At 41.7% G+C, this 22126-nt stretch overlaps 1 protein-coding gene across 1 annotated transcript in view; it reads left to right on the plus strand.

Annotated features, from left to right (window-relative positions):
* Nucleotides 1–22126, plus strand: part of DOCK2 (dedicator of cytokinesis 2) — a 435458-nt gene that overhangs the window by 184374 nt on the left and 228958 nt on the right. The window contains exon 27 of the mRNA XM_025388691.1: nucleotides 9305–9400. Coding sequence (XP_025244476.1) covers nucleotides 9305–9400 — 96 coding nt within the window. The remainder of the gene's footprint in view (nucleotides 1–9304; nucleotides 9401–22126) is intronic.

A 22126-nucleotide genomic window follows, 5' to 3' on the forward strand; every position in this document is an offset into this window, starting at 1 on the left:
TATTTTAATAAAAACCCTTGCAAAGCAACTTAGAGGATCTAAATAAAAAAAATGTTTTGCTCGTTGAGTTGGTTTCATAGTTGTGCCTTTTAAAAGAATGTTAACCCATGTTACTTTGCAGTGCTTTTCTGTCCATTTAGTAATGTTGGCAACAGTGATGCAGCTCGTGAGCCCCAAGGTTACATCTATAGCCCCAGCATGGGGTGGGAGAGCTGCTGGGGATGGGGAAGGAGGAGAGCCATTCCCACAGCAGCCTGACACCCCTGAACACAGGGCTTCCTGGGTGTACATCCCTGGGATGTATCCACTCAGTCTCCTATGGACATGGTTCTTTAGGATTGCAGCCTGACTTTCATTTCTTTCCAATGGAGAAAGATTTCTATTTTCATTGTTACATATATGATGATGAACATTTCCAACAAAACAAAGCAAATAAAATTATCCCTTTAACCTCACATCTGTCCCTCCTCCCTCCCACTCAGTGATATCATTGTTAATGGTGTGCAATACATTTTTTCCAGACTTTCTGGACATAGAAAATAAAATTTAAAAAAAGAAAAGGATTATATTGCATATGGTGCTCTGTAGTCTCTTTTTAATGAACATATTTAGGATATCTTTCCAGGTCAAGATCTATCTACCTTCTCCTCCATTGTGTGAATAAACCATCATGTACATAATAGGATTCCTGATTTGACCACATTTATCTTGCTTGCTGCGTTTAGGTATTATAAACAATGCAATATGCTAGAAGCAGCTGTGCACACAACTGTTTGTCTTATGATGTTCTTTGGACAGATTTACAGAATGATTTACCATCTGCAAAGTGCTGCCACATCCATCCATTTATGTGATCCAAAGAGGTGGAGGCAGCAGTCACAAGCCTGGACTTGAGTCAGGCAGGCCTGGGCTGGAACTTGGATCAGCAGACCACAGCCAAGTACTTCACTTCACTCATCTCTAAATCTGGAATTGTAGAAGTATTTCTCCCATTTTATATGTGCTTGCAGGATTCCTTAAGTTAATGTATGTAAAATACTTAGAAAAGTGCATGCCACATAGTAAAACGTTTTTAAGATATTAACTCTCAGTGTTGGAATTAGCTATGGTTCCTCAAAACAATTCTGATATTGTGGATGCCAATGCATCCAATATACAGATGAATAAACTTGAGGCTCAGAGAGGCAAGATGGGTCAAGGCCAATGACCAACAAGGAAAGAGAATAGTTAATGACAACTTCATAGTCTCTGTGCAAGGAGAGACTTTTGCAGAGCACTTTTCATAATATTGAAAGAGGTTGCCAGAGAAGTTGGAGAGGGCCTAAAGCACCATTCCATTGTGCCACTGACACCACACTTCTGATCACGGAAGGAGCATGCAATCAGGCAGAAATGAGCTTAGGGTCAGGTTTGGCCATCTGTGAATGGAGCATTCTTGGACAAGTTACTAAATCTCTCTAATTCTCGTGTTGTATATCTGGGATTTCAGTGCAGTTTCATAAAAAGTTAAACGAGATTATGTCAAGTCTGTATGCACAGTTGCTGGCATATAATAAGACGTTGAAATCTGTGTTAGCAGTAGTGTCAGAAGTAGAACCCACATCTTCTTTTCCTTTTGATTGTATCCTGCTGCTGCTAACTCCAACCCTGTCTTCTAGAGAAGGCTAATACAAAGTGTAAGACATGTGTGACAACATGAATGCATTGCCCAAGTCCTACTTGGCAAATGGGGTGGGGATGCTCACCCAGTGGGTGGGGAGAAGCAGAGATGATGGGATACAGCAGTGCCACCCACCCTACCTTGTTGTTTCTGCCTCCCCTTCGCTGAGCTGCCTCTGTCCCTGGCTGCCTCTGAGGCTTGCTTCATGCAATGAGATGTCAGTGCAGTAAAATCTTTCAGGATGGAAACCAGTTCAAACAGGAAGAAAGAAGACAGCACTAAACCCAGAACTCATGCAAAAATCACATTCCCTCTAAGGGCCAGAGAGAGAGAAGGTGACTGTACTGTAGATGATCTCTGTTACTGTTTTCAAAGTTAGATATTTTCTTTCCAGGTGTCTGTGGTACCTTCAAGATAAGAAAGAAATGGAAAAGACCTCTCACATAGAACACAGAGTGGAAAAAACAGTAGTAGCCATAGATTGCTGCTGTTTTCACTGTAAGAATATGCATTCTTTCTCTTTTGCTTAAAAAAAAAAAGTAGACCTTTGGATTTCACTCTGTAACTGTGACCTTGTGATCTTCCTCTTAGTACTGAAAAGGCCTAAAGACAAAGCAGGCGGAGGAGGTGAGATTATTCTTGGCATGAACACAGGGCCAAGGCTGCCTGTGTGCTGGACTGGAGGAAGCAGTGGCCCCCACAATATTCAGCAGAATTGGTCCCATTCTAGCTCTGATGACATTTCCTGTCACACGTCACTGGTCATATTACCATGTGCAAACCGCTTCCTAAAGCTGAAGTTTTTCTTTCTGTAAAATTAGGGATTGCACTATCACTCCTTTTGAAACCTTAGACATTTACATGACACAATCATATTTTTAAAAATGTATGACTATCAGATGTATGTTTAATATATTTAACAAAATCACCTCACTTCTAAATATTCAAATGTGAAAAGTTTAGAGTAGAATTCCCTTGTAAAGATGGTCAATTACAATAGGTACCTATTTTTCCTCCCTCTTGAAAACCTCCTAAAAAAATAAAAGAATTTCTTTGAAAGAAAGGTAGGAATCATACGGAAAGTTGGTACATGACATAGCAGACCTGAGAAAAGTATTTCATCAGCCAGCAGTGGAGGACCCTGAGGACTCATCCAATCTAAAACAAAGTTTCAGGAAGTGGTAGTACCGGGTGCCCCTGCACGTCAGGGTGAATGAAAGGAAGGAGCTCAAATAAGGAGGATCAATTGAGAGCCTGTTACGGAAGCAATCTGATTCCATGGGGCTGAGTTATTGAAGGTGTATACAATAAAGAAGAAAAAATAGAGGATATCTGGCCCAGGAGATGCCAGACAAAATTGAAGACAGTGATACCTTACTCAAAAGCAGATTTCAATCAAAATATGCATCCTGGAAGCTAAAACCTCCAGCACTTTCCTCCCATTCAGCTCCTAGAGCACTGGTGGCCAGGCCTTCACACATCATGCGGGGATCAGACAATTCTTATTAGTGAAATCCAAGCAGTCCAAGAAGAAAGACTTGCATATATTGATATTGGCATCTCTCCAACTAAATGTCCCAAGCTCATCACCCTGCAGTAAGCTCACAGACCACAAGCCCTACTCACATGCTCAGGCAGTGCTCTCCAGCTAAATGTCTCAACCAGATCACCCTGCAGTAAGCTCACAGACCACAAGCCCTACTCACATGCTCAGTCGGTGATCACCTTAGCATCACACACACTGAAATGAGAACATAGCCCCAAGGATTAAAGAGAACTAAGGAACAATGCTCGCATAGAAGAGAGAGTGCAAAACAAGCAAACAGAAGAAAAGCTACTTGGAGGACACAGACTCTGTGAGGCAAAGCAAACTTTAGAAAATAGGCAGAGAGAACTTAGAAAAACAGCGGAAGAGACCACTGTAAATCGGGAGATAGTACTTAAAAACACTAAACACTCAGAGAACTAAAAGGAATCTTGGATTTTTCCAAATTGCTTTTTTTGGGGTGGGGGGTGGGGCAGGAAATGAGGAGTGTACAAGAAATGGGAATCCATCATAGTTTACAACTTGGATGAGAATGGTATTTGCATATTCAAAATATTTTAAATAATAGATATTGATCAAAGCAAAATTATACCATAAGTGTATGAGAGGAAGGAGAAATGGAAAGGATGCATGTGCCTGATGGGACAGTGGGAGGAAAGAGTGAAATGCTTGTTTTTTTTTGCTTGTTTTTTTTTTCTTTTGAGACTGCTCTATTGCCTAGGCTGGAGTACAATAGTACGATCTCGGCTCACTGCAACCTCCACCTCCTGGGATCAACCCATTCTCCTGCCTCAGCCTTCCAAGTAGCTGGGACTACAGGCATGCGTCATCATGCCTGGCTAATTTTTATATTTTTAGTAGAGACGGGATTTCACCGTGTTGGCCAGGCTGGTCTCGAACTCCTGAGCTCAGATGATCTGCCCGCCTCAGCCTCCCAAAGTGCTGGGATTACAGGCATGAGCCAGTGCCCCTGGCCAAAATGCTTATTTTTTTATGGTGGACAGTTAATAGACAACGCCAAAAAGTAAAAAGAAATGTTTAAAAAATAAGTAACATAAACATATTATTGGCATCATGTTCATAAATGCCAAAATAACAATTACAACAGCTTAAAGAGATACGAAGGTTCCTCTGGGAAGGGGATCATCAGAGACTGCTATATTTTGTTTGTTTGGGGATTTGGATTATTTTTTCCTTTTTTTAAGACAGGGTCTCACTCCCTGTTGCCCAGGCTGGAGTGCAGTGGTGTAATCACAGCTCACTGCAGCCTCAACTTTCTGGGTGCAAGCCTGCCTCAGCCTCCCCAGTAGCTGGGACTACAGGTGTGCACCACCATGCCAGGCTGATCTTTTATATTTTTAGTAGAGATGGGATTTCGCCATGTTGCCCAGGCTGATCTTGAACTCGTGGGCTCACGCAATCTTCCCGTCTTGGTCTCCCAAAGTGCTGGGGTTATAGGCATGAGCCACTGTGCCCAGCTTGTTTTGTTTTTAAATGAAGCTTGAAGAATTTTCAGAACTATATACACTTATAACTTTGATACAAATAAAATTTTATATCAAAACCATAAGTAGCATCATTTGTGTAAAAGTAGATTTCTCAAATTATTAAATATGTTATCCTATGCAATTAGACACTGAGCACGTCCAAGTTTTATTTAACTGATAAACTAGGAAACAAGCTGAACAACAACCACCTGGTTCAAAAGCATTCAGGTTTCTTGATATTTTGTGAGAGAAGAGATACTTGTATAAAATTGTCATTAGGTATAAAACAGGTAAATGTTATCCAGAGTGATAAAACTATGAGTTTTAGCAAAGCTGCAAACATCACATTGTATCATTTTTCTGCAAGTTAACTACTAACTCTGCAAGGTTATAAAATTTCTAGTTTCTAATCAGTTGTGGATGGTTAATCCAAACAAAGTTGTATTCCTGAGAGGGTAAAAGGACCTTCAGTGTGGTTTTTCCAAACGTTCTATTAAAAATATCATGCAATCCTCATTTTGCTTTGTTTCCAAGTTTTGGAGCTTTTTCTTGCACACTTGCCATAAATATAACCAACTTCAAAAAATAAACGCAATAAAAGCAAAACAATGTCATTAAGTTCTAGGTAGATGCTGTTTGCTGCCTGCTCTGACCTGAAGACTTTCCTCTTTGTTAGAAAAGGGGTTTTACAAGAACTAGAGAGGTATTAAAGACATAGTATCACCAAAAGGAGATTTCTCTACCCGGTATCATGAGAAGTGTTGAAAGAAAAATGAAAAAAAAGGCCACATTTTTTATATAATTTGGTTTAGTGTTATGAAATGCTTTGTCTATTGTTACTTAAAATATTCTCATATTTGGTGTGCTCTCTTATTCTAGAAATCCTGCAGGAGATCAGTAGTTTTGCACTGCATTCGGCAAAGTCCTAGGACTGGCCTAGGGCCAAGAGTGAGTCAAGAAGAGAGGGCTTGGCTCCCTTAGCCCCGACCCTGCCTGATCCCCATCCACTCCCAGCTCACCTTCTGCTGTGTTATGTAGTGAGCTCCGCATAAGACTTCATTTCAAGTCCCTTCCAGATACCAGCGCCTATAATTATTAAAAGAAAAAAAATCACTACAATTTGCAGTGTGTTTAGGTTGGATGGATTAATTTCTTTGCCAAGGCCGTAATGGGAAGACTGATTTTGTCATTTCAATTACAAGCCACCATTTAGTTTGAGCCCGGAAGTCACTTTCCTAGAGTCTCCCTCCACTTGCCTGGTACTGGAGCAATTAACAGTAGGTGATTTGTGGCTGCACTTTTACTGCTTAGCACAGGTTTATCATCTTGAAAGTTTTCCATTTGCATATACGCTATACATTCTTTGGGTGACATTTCGATATCACTTGTACTGCACTTTCTGCTACGTGCTGGGAATCTGCAAGCCCAGCCAGAGTACTGATGCAAACCAAGGGGAATGTGAGTCGCAGCCACCACTTACTGAGGGCTTACTATATTCCAACCCCCAGTATCAAAGGCTTTACCTGCATTACCTTGTTTATTCCTCAAACCTTGAGGTTACTATTATTTGCCACATTTTATAAACAAAGAAACAGAAACTCAGAGAGGAAAAGCAGTTTGCCCAAGGTCACCCAGCCCAAATGAGCAGAACTGGGATTCAAACTCAAGTATCTCTAATCTCAAAACACTCTGCTCTACAACCTCCCAATACTGGGAGCTTTCCGAGTGAAATGAATTGAATTTGACAGTTTTCTACTTTTAAATACCAGACTTCCTGAGCAGTCTAATTGCTGCTCTTTGGAACAAGAAGAAATGGCTATTTAAAAGAAGCAAGCGGCAGGAGGTCAAGAAAGGGGGTTTTCATATCTGTATTCACAAGGGGAGAGATGTAATCCTGGAAAAAAAATAGCATCAAAATGAAAAACATTATATAAATTTGATGACATTGCAAAGGAATGCAGAAAAGATAAGGGAGGGGGAATACATAGCATTGAAGATTTTATAAAAGGCAGAGAAAAGATCAGAAGTCACTGAAGGAGTTAGAAGTTGGTCCAATCGAAGGCAGGGTCTATCCATCTTGACAGATGGAAGGAGGAGGATGAAACCCCCCAAGTAGCCACCAGAAATCTATGATCGTGTTCCAGTCTGTGTGGGTGCGTTTGGGTAAGGCGAATACTCTGGAGACAGCTGTTGGGTTGAATCCTTTCTTGCTTACTTCCTCACTGGGTGACCCTGGATACATTACTTAACCACTCTGGCTTCAGTGTCTTCATCTGAACAGTGGAGACAGTAATGTTGCTCATCTGGATGTGAGGCGAGGTAAAGTGCTTAGCAGAGTGCCGGGCATTTAGGAAGCACTAAAGACTGTCAGCTGTGGTCGTTGTTATAACCATGAACATCATGTTCACGTAATGTAAGAAACAGGAGACTGTAAGTCAGCAAAATGGCTTGGAGAAATAAATGAGAAGGAAATCAGGAGAGAGGTTCACCTTTGGGCCAGAAATATGGGGAGGTCTGTCTTCCCTGGCATTGAGTGTCAGGAGTAGAAAGGGCTGGTTGGTGGGGAGACACCAGCCAGTCTCCAATAGACTGAAGTCTGGCTGCACTTTATGAAGCAGAGGAACTTGTTTCTGTAAAATAAATGCTCTAACAAAAGGTCCAGTGGCAGAGGTTCTGTTGGTGGTTCCACAGAGCTAGAGAGTCTGGGACTAGCCAAAGTGACAAAGTGAGTCTAAGGCAGAAAGAGAAAGAAAGCTCTGGGTTATTCATCTCTGGATGCCAAAAGTCATTGAAAGTCACTGGGGCAGGGGGAGGACATTTTTTAATAAGCACATCTTCTTTCTTTTTCTGGCCCTACCCAAACTGCAAATCGACTTCTTTTTCACTTTATAACCAACTTCCTGCAATTCCTCACATTAAGGGACAAAAACCACACTTAAGTTTATCGCAGTAAAGCTTGCTGGCATACTTGTAAATGAGCATGGGTGGTCATCCATGTTTTCAGCCACCATCCATTTAGCACTTTCTTTATGCCAGGCTCTGGCTAGGTACTGGAGACACAAGGCTATTCTCAAGCCCCCATCTCCAAAGCTAAACAGCGTGTCACATCATAGTTCTTAGCCATCCAAATAGCACACCTAAAATTCAGAAATTGCTGATGCCCAGGCTCTGTCTCAGACTACAGAACCTCCAGCAGAGGACCCAGGCATATATGTTCTTCCAGAATTGCACATGCCATTTTTATGTCCACATCAACCTTGAGAAAACCTACATTTTTGTAGATGAGAGAATTGAGGTTCAGAGAAGTGATAAGTGAGGTTGCACAGCTGGCAAATACAGCATTGAACTTCACACCCAGAGCTTCTGAAGTTAAGATCCCACGGCCTTTCCACTTGGCCATGGCCACCCTCGCATATGCATGGTATGCAACTCTGTGCCTAAAAGCCATGCTGGTAAAATGATCCAAGATATAGAGGAATATGCTCGAAACCCTTGCCGACTACAAAAGCTCAAAAAGGATCAGCAAATCCTACAGAAAGTTTAGGGACCCGTATTTAAAGTGGACAGAACTCAATACCTGTTACAACCTGACTCACTGTAAAATTCCACCCAAGGTAGATAATGTGGCTTCTATTATACAAGCATGATGTGGTTACCATTATGTAACCGTAGTTTCCATTATATAACCCTAGTCCCGGGGCTCCAGAAACACTGCCTCCTCGATTTGTCCCTCCAGCCTCCAGGTGACAGTGACTTCCTGCTGTGGCTGACTCTAGGTTACCTTGCTTGGTGTGCTGGCATTTCTGTTACCTGTATAACCAATTCCCTGCATTAAATTTCCTCCTTATTCCGGCTCAGATCCTGACTATTAGATGAAGAAACCAAGGATTAGAAAAGTTAATATAACTGTATTTGTCTGTTCTTGGGCTGCTATGAAGAAACACCTGAGACTGGGTAATTTATAAAGAAAAAAGGTTGAATTGGCTCATGATTCCACAAGCTGTACAGGAAGCTGTACTGGCATCTCCTAGGCTTCTGGGGAGGCCTCAGGACGCTTTTACCCATAGTGGAAGGCAAAACAGGAGCAGGCATCTTCACGTAGCCAGAGCTGGAGGAAGAGAAAGAAGGGAGAAGTTGCCACACACTTTTAAACAACCAGATCTCATGAGAACTCACTATGGCGATGACAGCACCAAGAGAGATGGTGTTAAACCATGAGAATCCACTCCCATGATCCAGTCACCTTCTACTAGGCCCCATCTCCCACACTGGGGATTATGATTCAACATGGGATTTCACCGGGGACACAGATCCAAACCATATAATAACCAATGCAGTACTAGTTATGTCAGAGCTAGTATTCTAGCTCCAAAGTTCCTGATTCCAAAGCCTAAGTTAAGAGATCTGAACTTATATTTCAGGTGACTGGTGGAATTTCTTATGCCCAGCGCAGGTGGTGATGATGATGATGATAATGACGGCAGTGGTGGTGGTGGTGTTGGTGATGGTGTGGAAGATCACCATGTCTGACCACTATTGTCTGTGTCCTTTGGACATTTGTGCAGACACAGTGTCCTAGTTGTCACATAGATGTCTCTGACTGTATTACAGGCCTTCACCTACCACCACATCCAGGAGATCATGGTCCAACTGCTGCGGACAGTGAACCGGACAGTCATCACCATGGGCCGGGATCACACTCTGATTGTGAGTAGATTATTTCTTCTTGTCAAATGTTGCAAGCTCTTCAGCATCTAAAAATGGATTTGCTGAAAGGGCAGATCACATGGAACTCCCAGCATTGATCATTGCTTTGTTTTGGAGTACAAGGACCAGATTTTTCCTGTCTGAGTTGGGAGGACTTGAGAATTAACTCAAGTTGTTGAAATAAAACAAGGCTTAGGACTTGTCTAGTTGAGTGTACCGGCACTAAACTGAGTACACCAGCAAGGGTGAATGATCACTGCTGAAGACAGAGAAGGGAGAGCAGCTTTTGTAAGTGAACAAGGTATAACATCCCAGATGCATGTCCACTAGGAACCTTTTCCTCTGGCCTACATTCAAGTGGTGCCCAGTCTCAGGGTCCTGTGAGCTTGGTTTCTGAAGGGGCTTCATTGTGTGTTAACTCTGCTCATAGATGCTGGTTATTCAAGGTCATTACTACATATTGAGCTATTTTCTGCATAAACACTATGTTCTGAAGATCAGGAAATTTCTGCCCCATCATCTGATTATTTTTCTTCTCCAGACACAGAACCCAGCTCGAACCCTTTAACCTCTGCCCATCGTGCTTTAAACCAAGGACTCAAACTTCAAATGTTTACAGGGGCCAGTCACCAACATAAATGAGTATGCCCAACCATGTCACTTCTCTGCTCAAACCTGCCAATGGTTGTCCATCTCACTCAGAATAAAATCCAAACCATTGCCAGGCCTGGAATGCCCCTGCCCCATGCTCATTGATTTATGTGTTCCTCCCACATATAAAACATGATGGATGTGCTGTTTCCTTTTGAGTCAGGTATCACCTAAGCATAAAGGCCTCCCTTCTCTGATCACCCTGTCTACAATTCCCAGTACCTCTCCATCCACTAAAAATCATACCTTCTTTATTTTTCTCATTACTTATAATTGGAAATACACATTATATTATTTGGTTATTGTCTAGCTATCCTCATGAGAATATGAGCTCCAGGAAAGTAAGCATATTTGTCTGTTTTGTCATTGCTGTGTCTCTAGGTCCTATAACAGCACTTGGCATATAGTAGGTGCCCAATAAATACTTTTGAATGAATAAATGCATGACATGTGACAGGCAGGGACTCTAATGCTTAAAAGAGGATGAGGGCTACTCAGCCCTGATTGATTGATACCATGTGAGATTGGACCCTGTAGTTGCTAGAATTCCCAGTATTTCAAGAGAAACTGAAAATTTCCATGTTTTATGTGAAATTTTCTGATATTTCAGTATTGGAAGTTCATTTAAAAAAATAATGTTTATACACACTTTGTGACTCACAAACAGCTGGATTCTCTTCTGAAAGCCACTCTGACATTCCTGCTTTACACAGTGGTGACATCTATGGGGAGCATCAGTGGTGCCAGCTACTCTTGCCTTTTTTGGACAGAGAGCCATGTAAACTGGTCTTTGTCATTTGTCTCACTTACCATCCTTCCACTTTTGAAGTATCGCATTTTTCTTTTTTCTTTTTTTTTTTTTTGGTTTGAGAGAGAGTCTTGTTCTGTCACCCATGCTGGAGTACAGTGGCATAATCTCAGCTCACTGCAACCTCCACCTCCTGGGTTCAAGTGATTGTCCAGCCTCAGCTTCCCAAATAGCTGGGACTACCAGCGTAAGCCACCATGCCCAGCTAACTTTTGTATTTTTAGTAGAGGCAGGGTTTCACTACATGTTGATCAGGCTGGTCTCTAACTCCTGACCTCAAGTGAAGCATTTTATAACCTCCTTTATCTTTTTTCCTTCTCTTTGGAGTAAACCTAAAGATGATCATCAGTCCATTTGGGTCATTCTGTACATAGCAGGCTCTTAACTTCCTTTCCTGTAGAACAGTGATTCTTTTAAACAGGGCCTGGATCATAGGAAGCACTAAATAAGTGCTGTATAGTATTATTTTCCTTTCAATCTGGTAGAGTGAGGCTCTCTCTCTTTTGCATTATCTACGCAGGTGAGTAACTACTCAGTACTGCCAGTTCTATGAGCTTTTTATTTGATGCTCTGCTTTTGTAGCTGGCTCTTCTAACACACATTCCTCACTGTTGCCCCATCAATCTTTACCAGGACACTCCCCTACTCTGGGATGTACAGTAGCTCCCCGCTGCCTACCAAATTAGGTCGTAAATGCATTAGCCCAATCATTTTCAGCTTCTGTGATCTGATCTGGTCACAACCACATTTTTCAGTCTTTTCATCAACTTTTTTCCATCCAAATATCCAGCCAAAATGGATATCTGGATATTGCCCAAACATGCTGGCACTGTCTTACTTGCAGGCATAGCCTCTGCTTCTTTCTTTGCCTGAAATTCCTTCTTGTACCTTTCAACATGTTGAAATACTACCTAGCTTTCCAGGTCCAGCACAAATGTACCAAGCTCTCTTTACCTTTTTTTTTAAAAAAGCAGTTTTTCCTGGCTAGCATGGTGAAACCCTGTCTCTACTAAAATACAAAAAATTAGCTGGGCATGGTGGCGGGCACCTGTAGTCCCAGCTACTCGGGAGGCTGAGGCAGGAGAATGGCGTGAACCCGGGAGGCAGAGCTTGCAGGGAGGTGGAGCTTGCAGTGAGCCAAGATGGCGCCACTGCACTCCAGCCTGGGTGACAGAGCGAGACTCAGTCTCAGAAATAAATAAATAAATAAATAAATAAATAAATAAATAAATAAATGCAGTTTTATTGAAGTATAGATTTTACACTTTAAAATTTAACCATTGAAAGTATTCAGTTTGCCGAGTTTTAGAAAATTTATAGTTATGCAGTCATCACCGATATTCAGTTTAGGTACTTCTTTTACTCTCCAAAGTTCCATTTGCAGTCCTATTTGCAGTCACTTTCTTTCCCTCCTCTCGCCAACCCTAAGCAACCACGAATCTGCTTTTCGTCTCCATAGATTACCTTTTCTGGGAAATTTTATACAAATGAAGTCATACAATTTGAGGTCATTTGTGTCTGTGTTCTTTCCTTAGCATGTTTTTGAGGTTTGTCCGTATTTTAGGACATATCAATACTTCATTTCTTTGCATCGCTGAATAATGTTACATTATATGAGCTTGCCGCCTTTTGTTTAGCCAGTCACTAGTGGATTGATATTTGGATTGTTTTTAATGTTTGACTATTATAAATAATACTGCTTTGAACATTCACAAACAAGTGTTGTATGAATGTGTTTTGACTTCTTTTGGGTAGAAATCTAGGAGTGGAATTGCTGGGGCATATGGGAAGTGTATGTTTAACTTTAGAAGAAACTGCCATACTATTTTCCATAGTAGCTATAATGAGAAAATCCTGGAATTATATATTTTTAAAAACATTCCCTGAAACTAGGAGGGAGCAAAGTGATTAAAGAATGACTTGGATGAGTCCAGCTTGACCAGTAGATGAGTTTATTACGACTTACATATGAGGTACTCCTGGATGGCGGCAGGACAGCTTTAGAGATCAACACAACCTCGCAACCTAAAGCTGCTTTTAAGCTAATTTTCTGGCGCTTTGCCTACTGTGTGTGCGCGATGGGTCTGTTCTCCTTGGTAGATTCTCAGCTACCCTCTGGGATGTTTGAGTTATTAGGGACACCTGCTTCTCAGCTGGGCACCTTGGCATTGGCTCACCACCCAGCCTTTAAAGACAAGCAGCGTACATACACTCCTAAGTAACCCGGTGGGTGACCCATCACAGGACGTGGCTGTACCACTTCACATTCCCACCAGCAATGTTTGAGGTTTTGTTTACCCACATTCCCACCAAGTCTTATTATTGTCAGTCCTTTGGATTATAACAGTCCTAGTGGTATTTTGCTGTGGTTTTAATTTTCCTTTCCACAATGATGAATGATATTGAGCACATTTTCATGTGCTCTGCTTTTTTTTTTTTTTTTTTTTTTTTTGAGTCATTTTTATCTGTGAACTTGTCACAGCTCCTCTCTTAAACTGTAAGACTTTAAGGCTTGTGCCTATTTGTGAAATAAATGGAGTAATAATAGATCTTCCTCATAGAGTTCCTGCATGAATTAAATAATATAATACAGGATAAGAATTTGTAGATGTGCTTCTTATGCACAGTATTCATTTATTTATTCCTTCAGCAGTTTATGAGAACCTCTTAGATACTCAGCACGAAAACTCAGAAATGAGTTAGGCATGGTCTGTGCCTGGAGAAAATCAGACCTCTTCTGATGTGATGTCTCTCAGGCATCTCAAATGCATTGTGCCCCAAAGTCAACTCATTGCCAGCTCCCTGAAGCCCACTCCACACTCCACCTGAATTCGGGATCTCAGTTTATGGGACTGCCATCCTAGATCTCGAGCTGCCCTTGCCCCTCCCTCCCTGTCACCTGCCTGCCCCTTCCATTCACTCACCCAGTCCTGCTGCTTTCAGCCCACCTGTCCCCACTCTCTCCCCACCTGGGCTGGAAAAGCTACCCTTCCTCTGTCCCTTGACCTGTGTTCTCCGAGGCCCTGTGCATGCCTAGGTCACTGTGCTCATTGTGCTTAGGACATTGTAAGGTAATTTGTAGGCTTCCCCCATATTTTGTGGACCCCCTGAGGTCAGGCACCCTGTTTTACTCTTTTATCCTCAATACCCAGTGGGGTGCCTGGCATGCAGTGGGTACCCAAGTTTTTTGAGCAAATGAAAGCACTAATGAAATGAAATGAGTGAATGAGTGAAATAATCACCGAAAATGCTATCATTTCCTACCTTCATATTCTTGAATGCGCTTTCCCCTCAGATTGCTTTCCCTTATTCAACAAATGTGTTTTCTAAATATGGGAAGCCACATTTCAGGGAGTAAAGAATTGCCTGTTAAGACTTTCTGGCTCATCCCTGAAGCCTTGCAGAGGTTGTAAGTTGCAAGCTGTGTCATAGTATCAATGACTTTGGAGTTTACTAGTGTAATTACAATGCTAAGAGTGCTGCTAAGAGTGCTGAAGAGCCAGAGGCCTGTGGCAAGCATACCTCACTAGGAGCAGAAATGTACCTGAAACAGAAGGAAGCAACAAACAAGGTTTTCTTAAGATATAGCTTCATTTTCATAAAATGAGCCTTTCCAGCAATTCCTAGAATAGAAATATCTCCTCCAAATTAAAGAAAATGATGTTGGAAAGTAATTACTCAGGGGTCAAGGGTCCCTGTCTTAGCACTGAAGGCCCCAATCTAATTTTGAATTAAAATTTGACAAGGAGGAGAGATCCCCATTCCACCTGTCACTTTTAATTTTCCAGATGTGATTTTTATTGGTTAGTTTCCATTGCTTGGGAATATTAATCAATATTGGTGGTAAACACCATACATGTCAAGTACTTTCGAAATCCCAAGAGGACCTCAAATGGGTAGAGGATGACTGGTTGCAACTCTCATTCTTATACAGGATTCGTGACACTTTTTTTTCTTATTTTCATGGATAGGAACTTGCAATAAAAGGGTTTAGCCATTAAAATCACAGGAACCATAGGGCTAGGATGGATTGCTTGTTGGGCTCAGTGCTTTGCAATGATGATTCCTGATTTTTCTATAGATCACTTCCCTGAGCAAGGAATTGTTGGTGACAAATGAGCAAAACGGAATTTTGCAAAAACAAAAAACAAATGACTTTTACATGACTAGTACCCTTTCATCCTCTCTCTGCCACGGTCTAATTTGTCAGGTAACTTCTTGTTTACTTAAGTCCTAAGGAATTTGACTTTGGTGCTGAGAAAGGGAGCATGGTTTGATAGAAAGGATATCTATATATCTATATATCTATATATCTATATATATGCTTTTATTTCAATACATTTGGAGTACAAGTGGTTTTTTGTTACATGGATGAATTATATAGTGGTGAATTCTGATATTTTAGTGCACCCATCACCTAAGTAGTGTGCATTGTACCCAATATGTAGTTTTTCATTCTTGGCCTCCCTTCCACCCTCCCCCTTCTGAGTCTCCAAGGTCCATTACGTTACTCTGTATGCCTTTGCCTATTCATGGCTTAGCTCCCACTTTAAAGTGAGAACATTCGGTTTTTGGTTTTCCAGTCCTATGTTACTTCACTTAGAATAATGGCCTCCAACTCCATCCAAGTTGTGGTAAAAGACATTATTTCATTCCTTTTAATGGCTGAGTAGTATTCCATGGTGCATATATCCCACATTATCTACTCATTATCTGATGGGCAGTTAGGTTGGTTCCACGTGTTGGCAGTTAAGATTTGTGCTGCTGTAAACATACATGTGCAAGTGTCTTTTTCGCATAATGACTTCTTTCCCTTTGGCTAGATACCCAGTGGTGAGGTTGCTAGATTGAACGGTAGATCTACTTTTAGCTCTGTAAGGAATCCCATACTGTTTTCCATAGAGATTGTATTAATTTGCATTCCCACCAGCAGTGTATAAATGTTCCCTTTTCCCAACATTCACACCAACATCGATTTTTTTTTTCTTTTGAATAATGGCCATTCTTGCAGGAGTAAGGCGGTATCTTATTGTTTTGATTTGCATCTCCCTGATGATTAGTGATATTGAGAATTTAGATAGAATATTCTGCCTTATCAGGAAGAACAGGAAAAAAATTCTACATTCTTTCTGCAGATAATTGGCTAGTGACTTTTTGCCAATTTAATCTCTCTAGACCTTTTTTTTTTTTTTTTTTTTTTTTTTTTTTGGTGCAGTAAACTGTACCATATTTGAAATCTTCTTCTTATATCTGAGTTTCCTGACTTGGCTGACAATTCCTCTTCTCTTTTTCTATCTCCCAAGCTCCTGAATCGGAGACCTAAAATAGATTTTGCTCAAGTGCCAGCCCTGGCTGATTGGTGATGGCTGCCTGTAGAACTGTGTTGAGGAGGATGCAGAGGCTACATGTTGGCTCAGTGGGAACAACTGGGGAATTGATTAGTGCTGTCTGTCATGGCCTGCGATTGGAGAACAGAGATGTATGCAAGATACTTGCAAATATTATGTATTTACTGCAACCATTGGTGTTTTCCTGGCTCAGTCCAGAAACTCTTGTATCAACAAGATTCTCTTGTACATATTCTTGGTTCCTTGAAATAAGCTGTGGTATAAAAGCAGAAGAGTAATGGAAAAAACAGTCTTGGAGAGCCTGCCTTTCCTGGGGAATGATTTCCTCAGGCTACATGCCATATTTTATCAAATGTAAGATGTACCATGATTTTATGTGCCCATAAGAAAGAAAATTTGCTACCAAGTATATTGTGACACAGATTGTAATCTTCAGAGATGTTAAAATATATTATTTGAAAAGTTTGACTCAAAATGCCTACTGTGTAATGGATTGCATCTTGAGCCCTCACACACAGGTAGGCAATTATTGCTGTCTCCTGTTGTTTAGGGGAGCACATTAAGTAGCAGAGGATGAAAGCATCATGTCTAAAGTTACGCTGCTGGTAGGAGTAAGCAGGATGTGAACCAGGGACACCGGAGTGTGTATGTCTCTAGTCATCTGTGCTCCCTTCTAGGAAGATATTGTCCTGTCTCACAGGTCTTAGAGCAGCTTGAGGAAAAATGTCCAGGCTTGTTTATGTGTGGTGAGGGCATGCCTCAAAAACACTTCCTGGCTGATGCATCCTGTTACTGACTGCTCTAGAGAGGGTTGTCCCCTGTCTCCCGCCACCCCAGTGATGGGGACGAACAATCCCATAGGGAGAATCAAGCAGGGAACTTGAACACTGCCAGAAGTTCTTGGAAGGAAAACAATCTGGTGATTTTGTTGAAATTGGGATCTAGCCTTTATTTTGGGTAGTTAAAATAAGCCTCTAGATGATATATTTGGGGCCTAATTACCCCGGTTTTCACAGAGGAGGCTATTGAGTGTTTAAATAAAGGTAAATGCTTGGCGTCACACCAGCTCCAGACATTCAGAGCAGTTTGTTCAAAAAGAAAAAAAAAAAAAGGAAATTGGAAGTCACCCCGTCCTCTGCTGCTTCACCTCATAATAGTACTGGAGACTCCGGGAGGCATCTGTGTCATCAGAGACTGGGCTTCAAAGCTCTGACTTCACTTTTCACTCCTGGGACACCAAATTGGAAATGACCCAACTAAGCAACTACTCTGAGCCAGACCGTGAGCATAGAGACTGAGTCAGGGACTGCAGCAGGACAGTACCAACTCCTCCCAACCCCAGTCTGTGACAAGCAGGAAGGAGGACAGTCTAGGACATGAGGAGGTGTGATTCCCAGCCAGGAGTGGTTAGTTGGCTCTTGGCCTTCACTCAGCGCCCCTATACCTTATTGGAAAATAGTATTTATAATAAAGCTATCATTTAATGGCACACACATCCTGTATGCTAGGCAAATAGCTAAGCACCTGATGTGTTTTACCTTACTTCACCTGCATCAGATGCTCATGTTTTACATCTGAAATAACTGAGACACAGCGAGGTCATGCAACTTGCCTATAACCACACAGCTTGTTAGTGGAAGAATTAGGATCTGAACCCAGGGAGTACTGTTTTGGAGTCCCTGCCCTTAAATAGTGTATCATACGCTCCTACACTATGAATAACTAAGCTTATTCTTTACGAATCAAATATTTTAAGGATAATAATGAGCACCTGAAACTCAGTTGCCACCTTGCCTGGATCATGGAATCTAATGAGATCATCTATGTGGCAACTTGCAGAAACATATAAAATGGCACAGAATTTCTGGTGGTTTCATGATGACAATGATATGTTTAGGATTGATCTCCTAAATTCTGGTAATTAAACCACAAAAACACTTTGTTTATGTGAGTGTTGGTACTTATGAAATAGCAGGCTTAACATAAGAGGATGAGGCTGGCATGGAGTTTCCAAAGGATTCTCCTTCTGCCTTTAGCTCATCTCCAGGCACTGTTCATCCTGGTCCCTAAAGACCTTTGGACTCTACATGCTTCCTTCCCATTGAGACCGCTAGCATGAGTCTAGCCGCAACCAACTCTTATGGTTGTCCCTGGTCTGCAGGACAATGTCAACAAACACCTGCTAAATGAATGAAAGATTTTTACTGTCTACTTGTATTTCCACACAAACCGTCATTCTTTTTCTCAATATGCAAGTGTTATTCTTGTTAGCTTTATGTCATGATTAGATGTGGAGAGTAAGGGAGGAGAAAGAGTTGCTGCTGAGTAACTGGATCGAGTGGAAAAAGACAAGGCTAGGGGTGGGGAGAGGAAGCATCACCTCCACAGAATGCACTGTCAGTATTAGCAGTTCACATTTATGGAGAATTTGTGTGACCAAGATGGTACCAAGCACTTTAAGGGCATTATCTAATTTAGTCTGTGAGATTGGCAATAATTACTATCTCATCTCAAAGTGGAAATGGCCATTAGAGGGCTTGAACGCCTTCCCAGCATTGCAAGCCTGGGAAGGAGGAAGCTAGGATTTGTATTCCATCCGAGTCTGCCAGGGCTTAAAGCCCATCTTCTTAAGCAGCTCACTGTACTTGTCTAGGAACTTGTTTTCCTGAGGTAAAATTAATTTAATTGAGAAAATTCCTGAAACTGTATGTGCATGCGTATGTTTGTATGTGTCATATATGTGTATACCTGTTTGTGTGTATGCATATGTGTGTTAAGGTGAGATCAGGGAGAGAATCAAGTTAAGAAAGAAAATAGTAAAAAAAAATTAGACAAAAGACTTGAAATGACAGTTTGTAGCCAAAAGGTGGCATCATGAGCTTGGGGTAGCTTGGTTGCAGCTTAATATGATAATATGGATGGTGTGCAAGTTTTTTGGAGGGGGAAGCATTGCCTTAATAAGGACTTTGGTGAACACATATCAGGGCATACTAGGCCTAAAATATATATGCAAAACATGGATTCATATCTCAACTTTCAGAGGACCTGTAACATGTCTGCACGGAAGTCATTTATCAAGGTAGACTTCGCAGAACTAGAACTGGGTCTTGAATGCCATGAAAAACGTTAATGGGTGGAGAGGAAGGCTTGGTGCATTTTAAGTGGGAGGAGTATTTCTTGCCCTATCCCTTCTTGCAGTCTGCAAAACTCTCATCATTCTGCTAGGCCATCTTTCCAGTTGTTCTTTGTCCTTGTTTCAGTTACAGCATTACCACATGTATTGGAATTTTCTCTTTACCTATCTATGCTCCACAGGAAAGTAAGACCCATGCAGGAAGTGACCACATCCTTTTATCTTTCCATTCATCCTTCCTTCCAGGGCATGGTGTGTAGCAGGCACTCAATTCAAGCTATGGCAGTAAATTAACTTAAAGAACAAATGAACTGAAGGAACAAATTAATGACAAGCTTTACAAAGTTCAATTTTAAAAATAATGTGAATAAAGTTTTGTTTCATGCCAGTCTTTCCTGTAAAGATTTTTTAAAACATAAAATTCCCAAATACCTTACTAGCTCTGGGTGACAGAATTCTTTCAGGCAAACTAAAATATGAGAGCTGGGGCATAAAAGAGCATGCTTCATTCTCCAAATCTTTCTTCCATCCCATGATTAGCTGCTGCAGAAATGAGAATTAAGAGGAAATATGAGATTCCTCGATTTGTTTGGATAGCTACTGCATTCTCCCTGCTGTGTTCAATGGAGCAGACCTTTGCTATGGATAGGAGTGCTCCTAGATAATGATGATGATGTCACTGCTGCCACTGCTGTTGCTGCTGCTGCTGTTGCCATGAAAGTTTCACTTGACTCAGTACATATATGTATTAGTCCATTTTCACACTGCTATAAAGAACTGCCCAAGATTGAGTAATTTATAAAGGAAAGAGGTTTAATTGACTCACAGTTTCTCACGTCTGGGGAGGCCTCAGGAAACTTACCATCATGGTGGAAGGGGAAGCAGGGATGTTTTACATGGTGACAGGAGAGAGAGAGAAGGGGGGAGAGCCCCTTTATAAGACCATCAGATCTCATGAGAAGTCACTCACTAGCATGAGAACAGCCTGGGGAAAACTACCCTCATGATCCAATCACCTCCCACCAGGTCCCTCCCTCAACACATGGGGATTATGGGGATTACAATTCGAGATGAGATTTGGGTGGGGACACAGCAAAACCATATCAACATGTTTCTGCAAAGTAAGTAAGTTCAGGCCCTGGGGAAGCTGGTGCTCAAGCAGGGGACTTCACTGGTCACACAGGGACTACAGCTGTCAGGAGACAGAGAGAGAGAGAGAGAAAGAGAGAGAGAGAGAGAGAAAGGGGGTGAGGAAGGGAGGGAGGGAGAAAGAGACAGAAAAAGAAAGAAAAAGAAAGAGAGAGAGAGAGAAAGAAAGAAAGAGAGAGAGAGAGAAAGAGAAAGAGAAACAGAGTTTGGAAATTATTCAGCAAGTGCTGGTAAATGCAGTCACACAGGATGACTGGTCCATCATCAAATCCTAATGAAATTACCTCCAAATATCTCAGTGCCTTTCAGCTTCTGTTAGTGGAGCTGGACAAATCTGATTTGAGACAAATAATTTTAAGGGTGTTCTTAAAGGTAAGACTCCACTGTATCTTTTGTCCTATTTCCTGGCACTGGAAGAGAGGCCAGCTTTTTCTGGTCCCTGGAGAACTTAAGAAACAGCATATCTGCCATTTGGGCATTGGCTGAGCACCTCCATCCCTGACATTGCTTTCTAAGTGCTATGGAACTGGGGACAATCTATGTGGTTTGAAAGGAGTTGACAAGCTGAGAGCCATTGTCCTCCTTTCCTCAAGAAGGGAGGAGGTCTCCTCATTCCACAGCTAGAAAGTCTCTTCACAGTGCAGATCCCCATTTTGCTTCTCTGTAAAGTGGGGCTAGTAATGGTCATTACCTGCCAAGCTTGTGGTGAAGACTGAATAAAAACATGCAGAAGCTCACTGCACAGGGCTTAACACATAGTAGGCCCTTGGTAAATAATAGCCATTATTATTCCCCTTGTGGGCTGTCTTCTCCCTGCTTTGACACAGGTGTCAGGAATAAGATTACAAATTATTTTACAGCCCTGCCTTTCAATCTTTCCTGGATTTGTGAAGTAATGTTCAGCTGTTGCTATGGCTGGGCTGTGAAGAAAGCCTCCGTGAAATACAATGAGGCACACTGTGTCTGCTGTGAAGGCCTGGAACCCACATTGGGAGGAGAAATCCTATCATGAGTATCCTTCCCTGGGCATTGAGGGTCTGACAATTCCTGATATGGAATTGTCCCCACCCAAATCTCATCTTGAATCCCCATGTGTTGTGGGAGGGACCTGGTAGGAGGTAATTGAATCAGGCAGGCAGGTCTTTCCCGTGCTGTTTTCATGATAGTGAGTAAGTCTCATGAGATCTGATGGCTTTAAAAAGGGGAGTTTCCCTGCACAAGCGCTCTTCTCTTGTCTGCCACCATGTGAGATGTGCCTTTTATTTTCTGCAATGATTGTGAGGCCTTCCCAGCCAAGTGGAACTGTAAGTCCAATAAACCTCTTTCTTTTGTAAATTGTCCAGTCTTAGGTATGTCTTTCTCAGCAGCATGAAAACAGACTAATCCACTGCCCCTGGGAAAATCCCGTGGGAACAACTGCTGATGAAATAGGCTGCCCCACAAATCTCAGGCCCATCACCGTCGTCCACGGCACTGGCCTTAAGTGACTCAAAGGAACCAATTCTGTCAAATGATCCTTCAAAATCAAAACCCATTTTTCTAGATTTATGCTACATTCATTCAGTGATGCATTTGTGTAGCCATTAAATTATATTTATGATGATTTTTAACAACACAAGACTATTCTATGAATTCTA

The sequence above is a fragment of the Theropithecus gelada genome, chromosome 6 (genome assembly GCF_003255815.1).
Source record: "Theropithecus gelada isolate Dixy chromosome 6, Tgel_1.0, whole genome shotgun sequence".
In the NCBI taxonomy this organism is placed as follows: domain Eukaryota; kingdom Metazoa; phylum Chordata; class Mammalia; order Primates; family Cercopithecidae; genus Theropithecus; species Theropithecus gelada.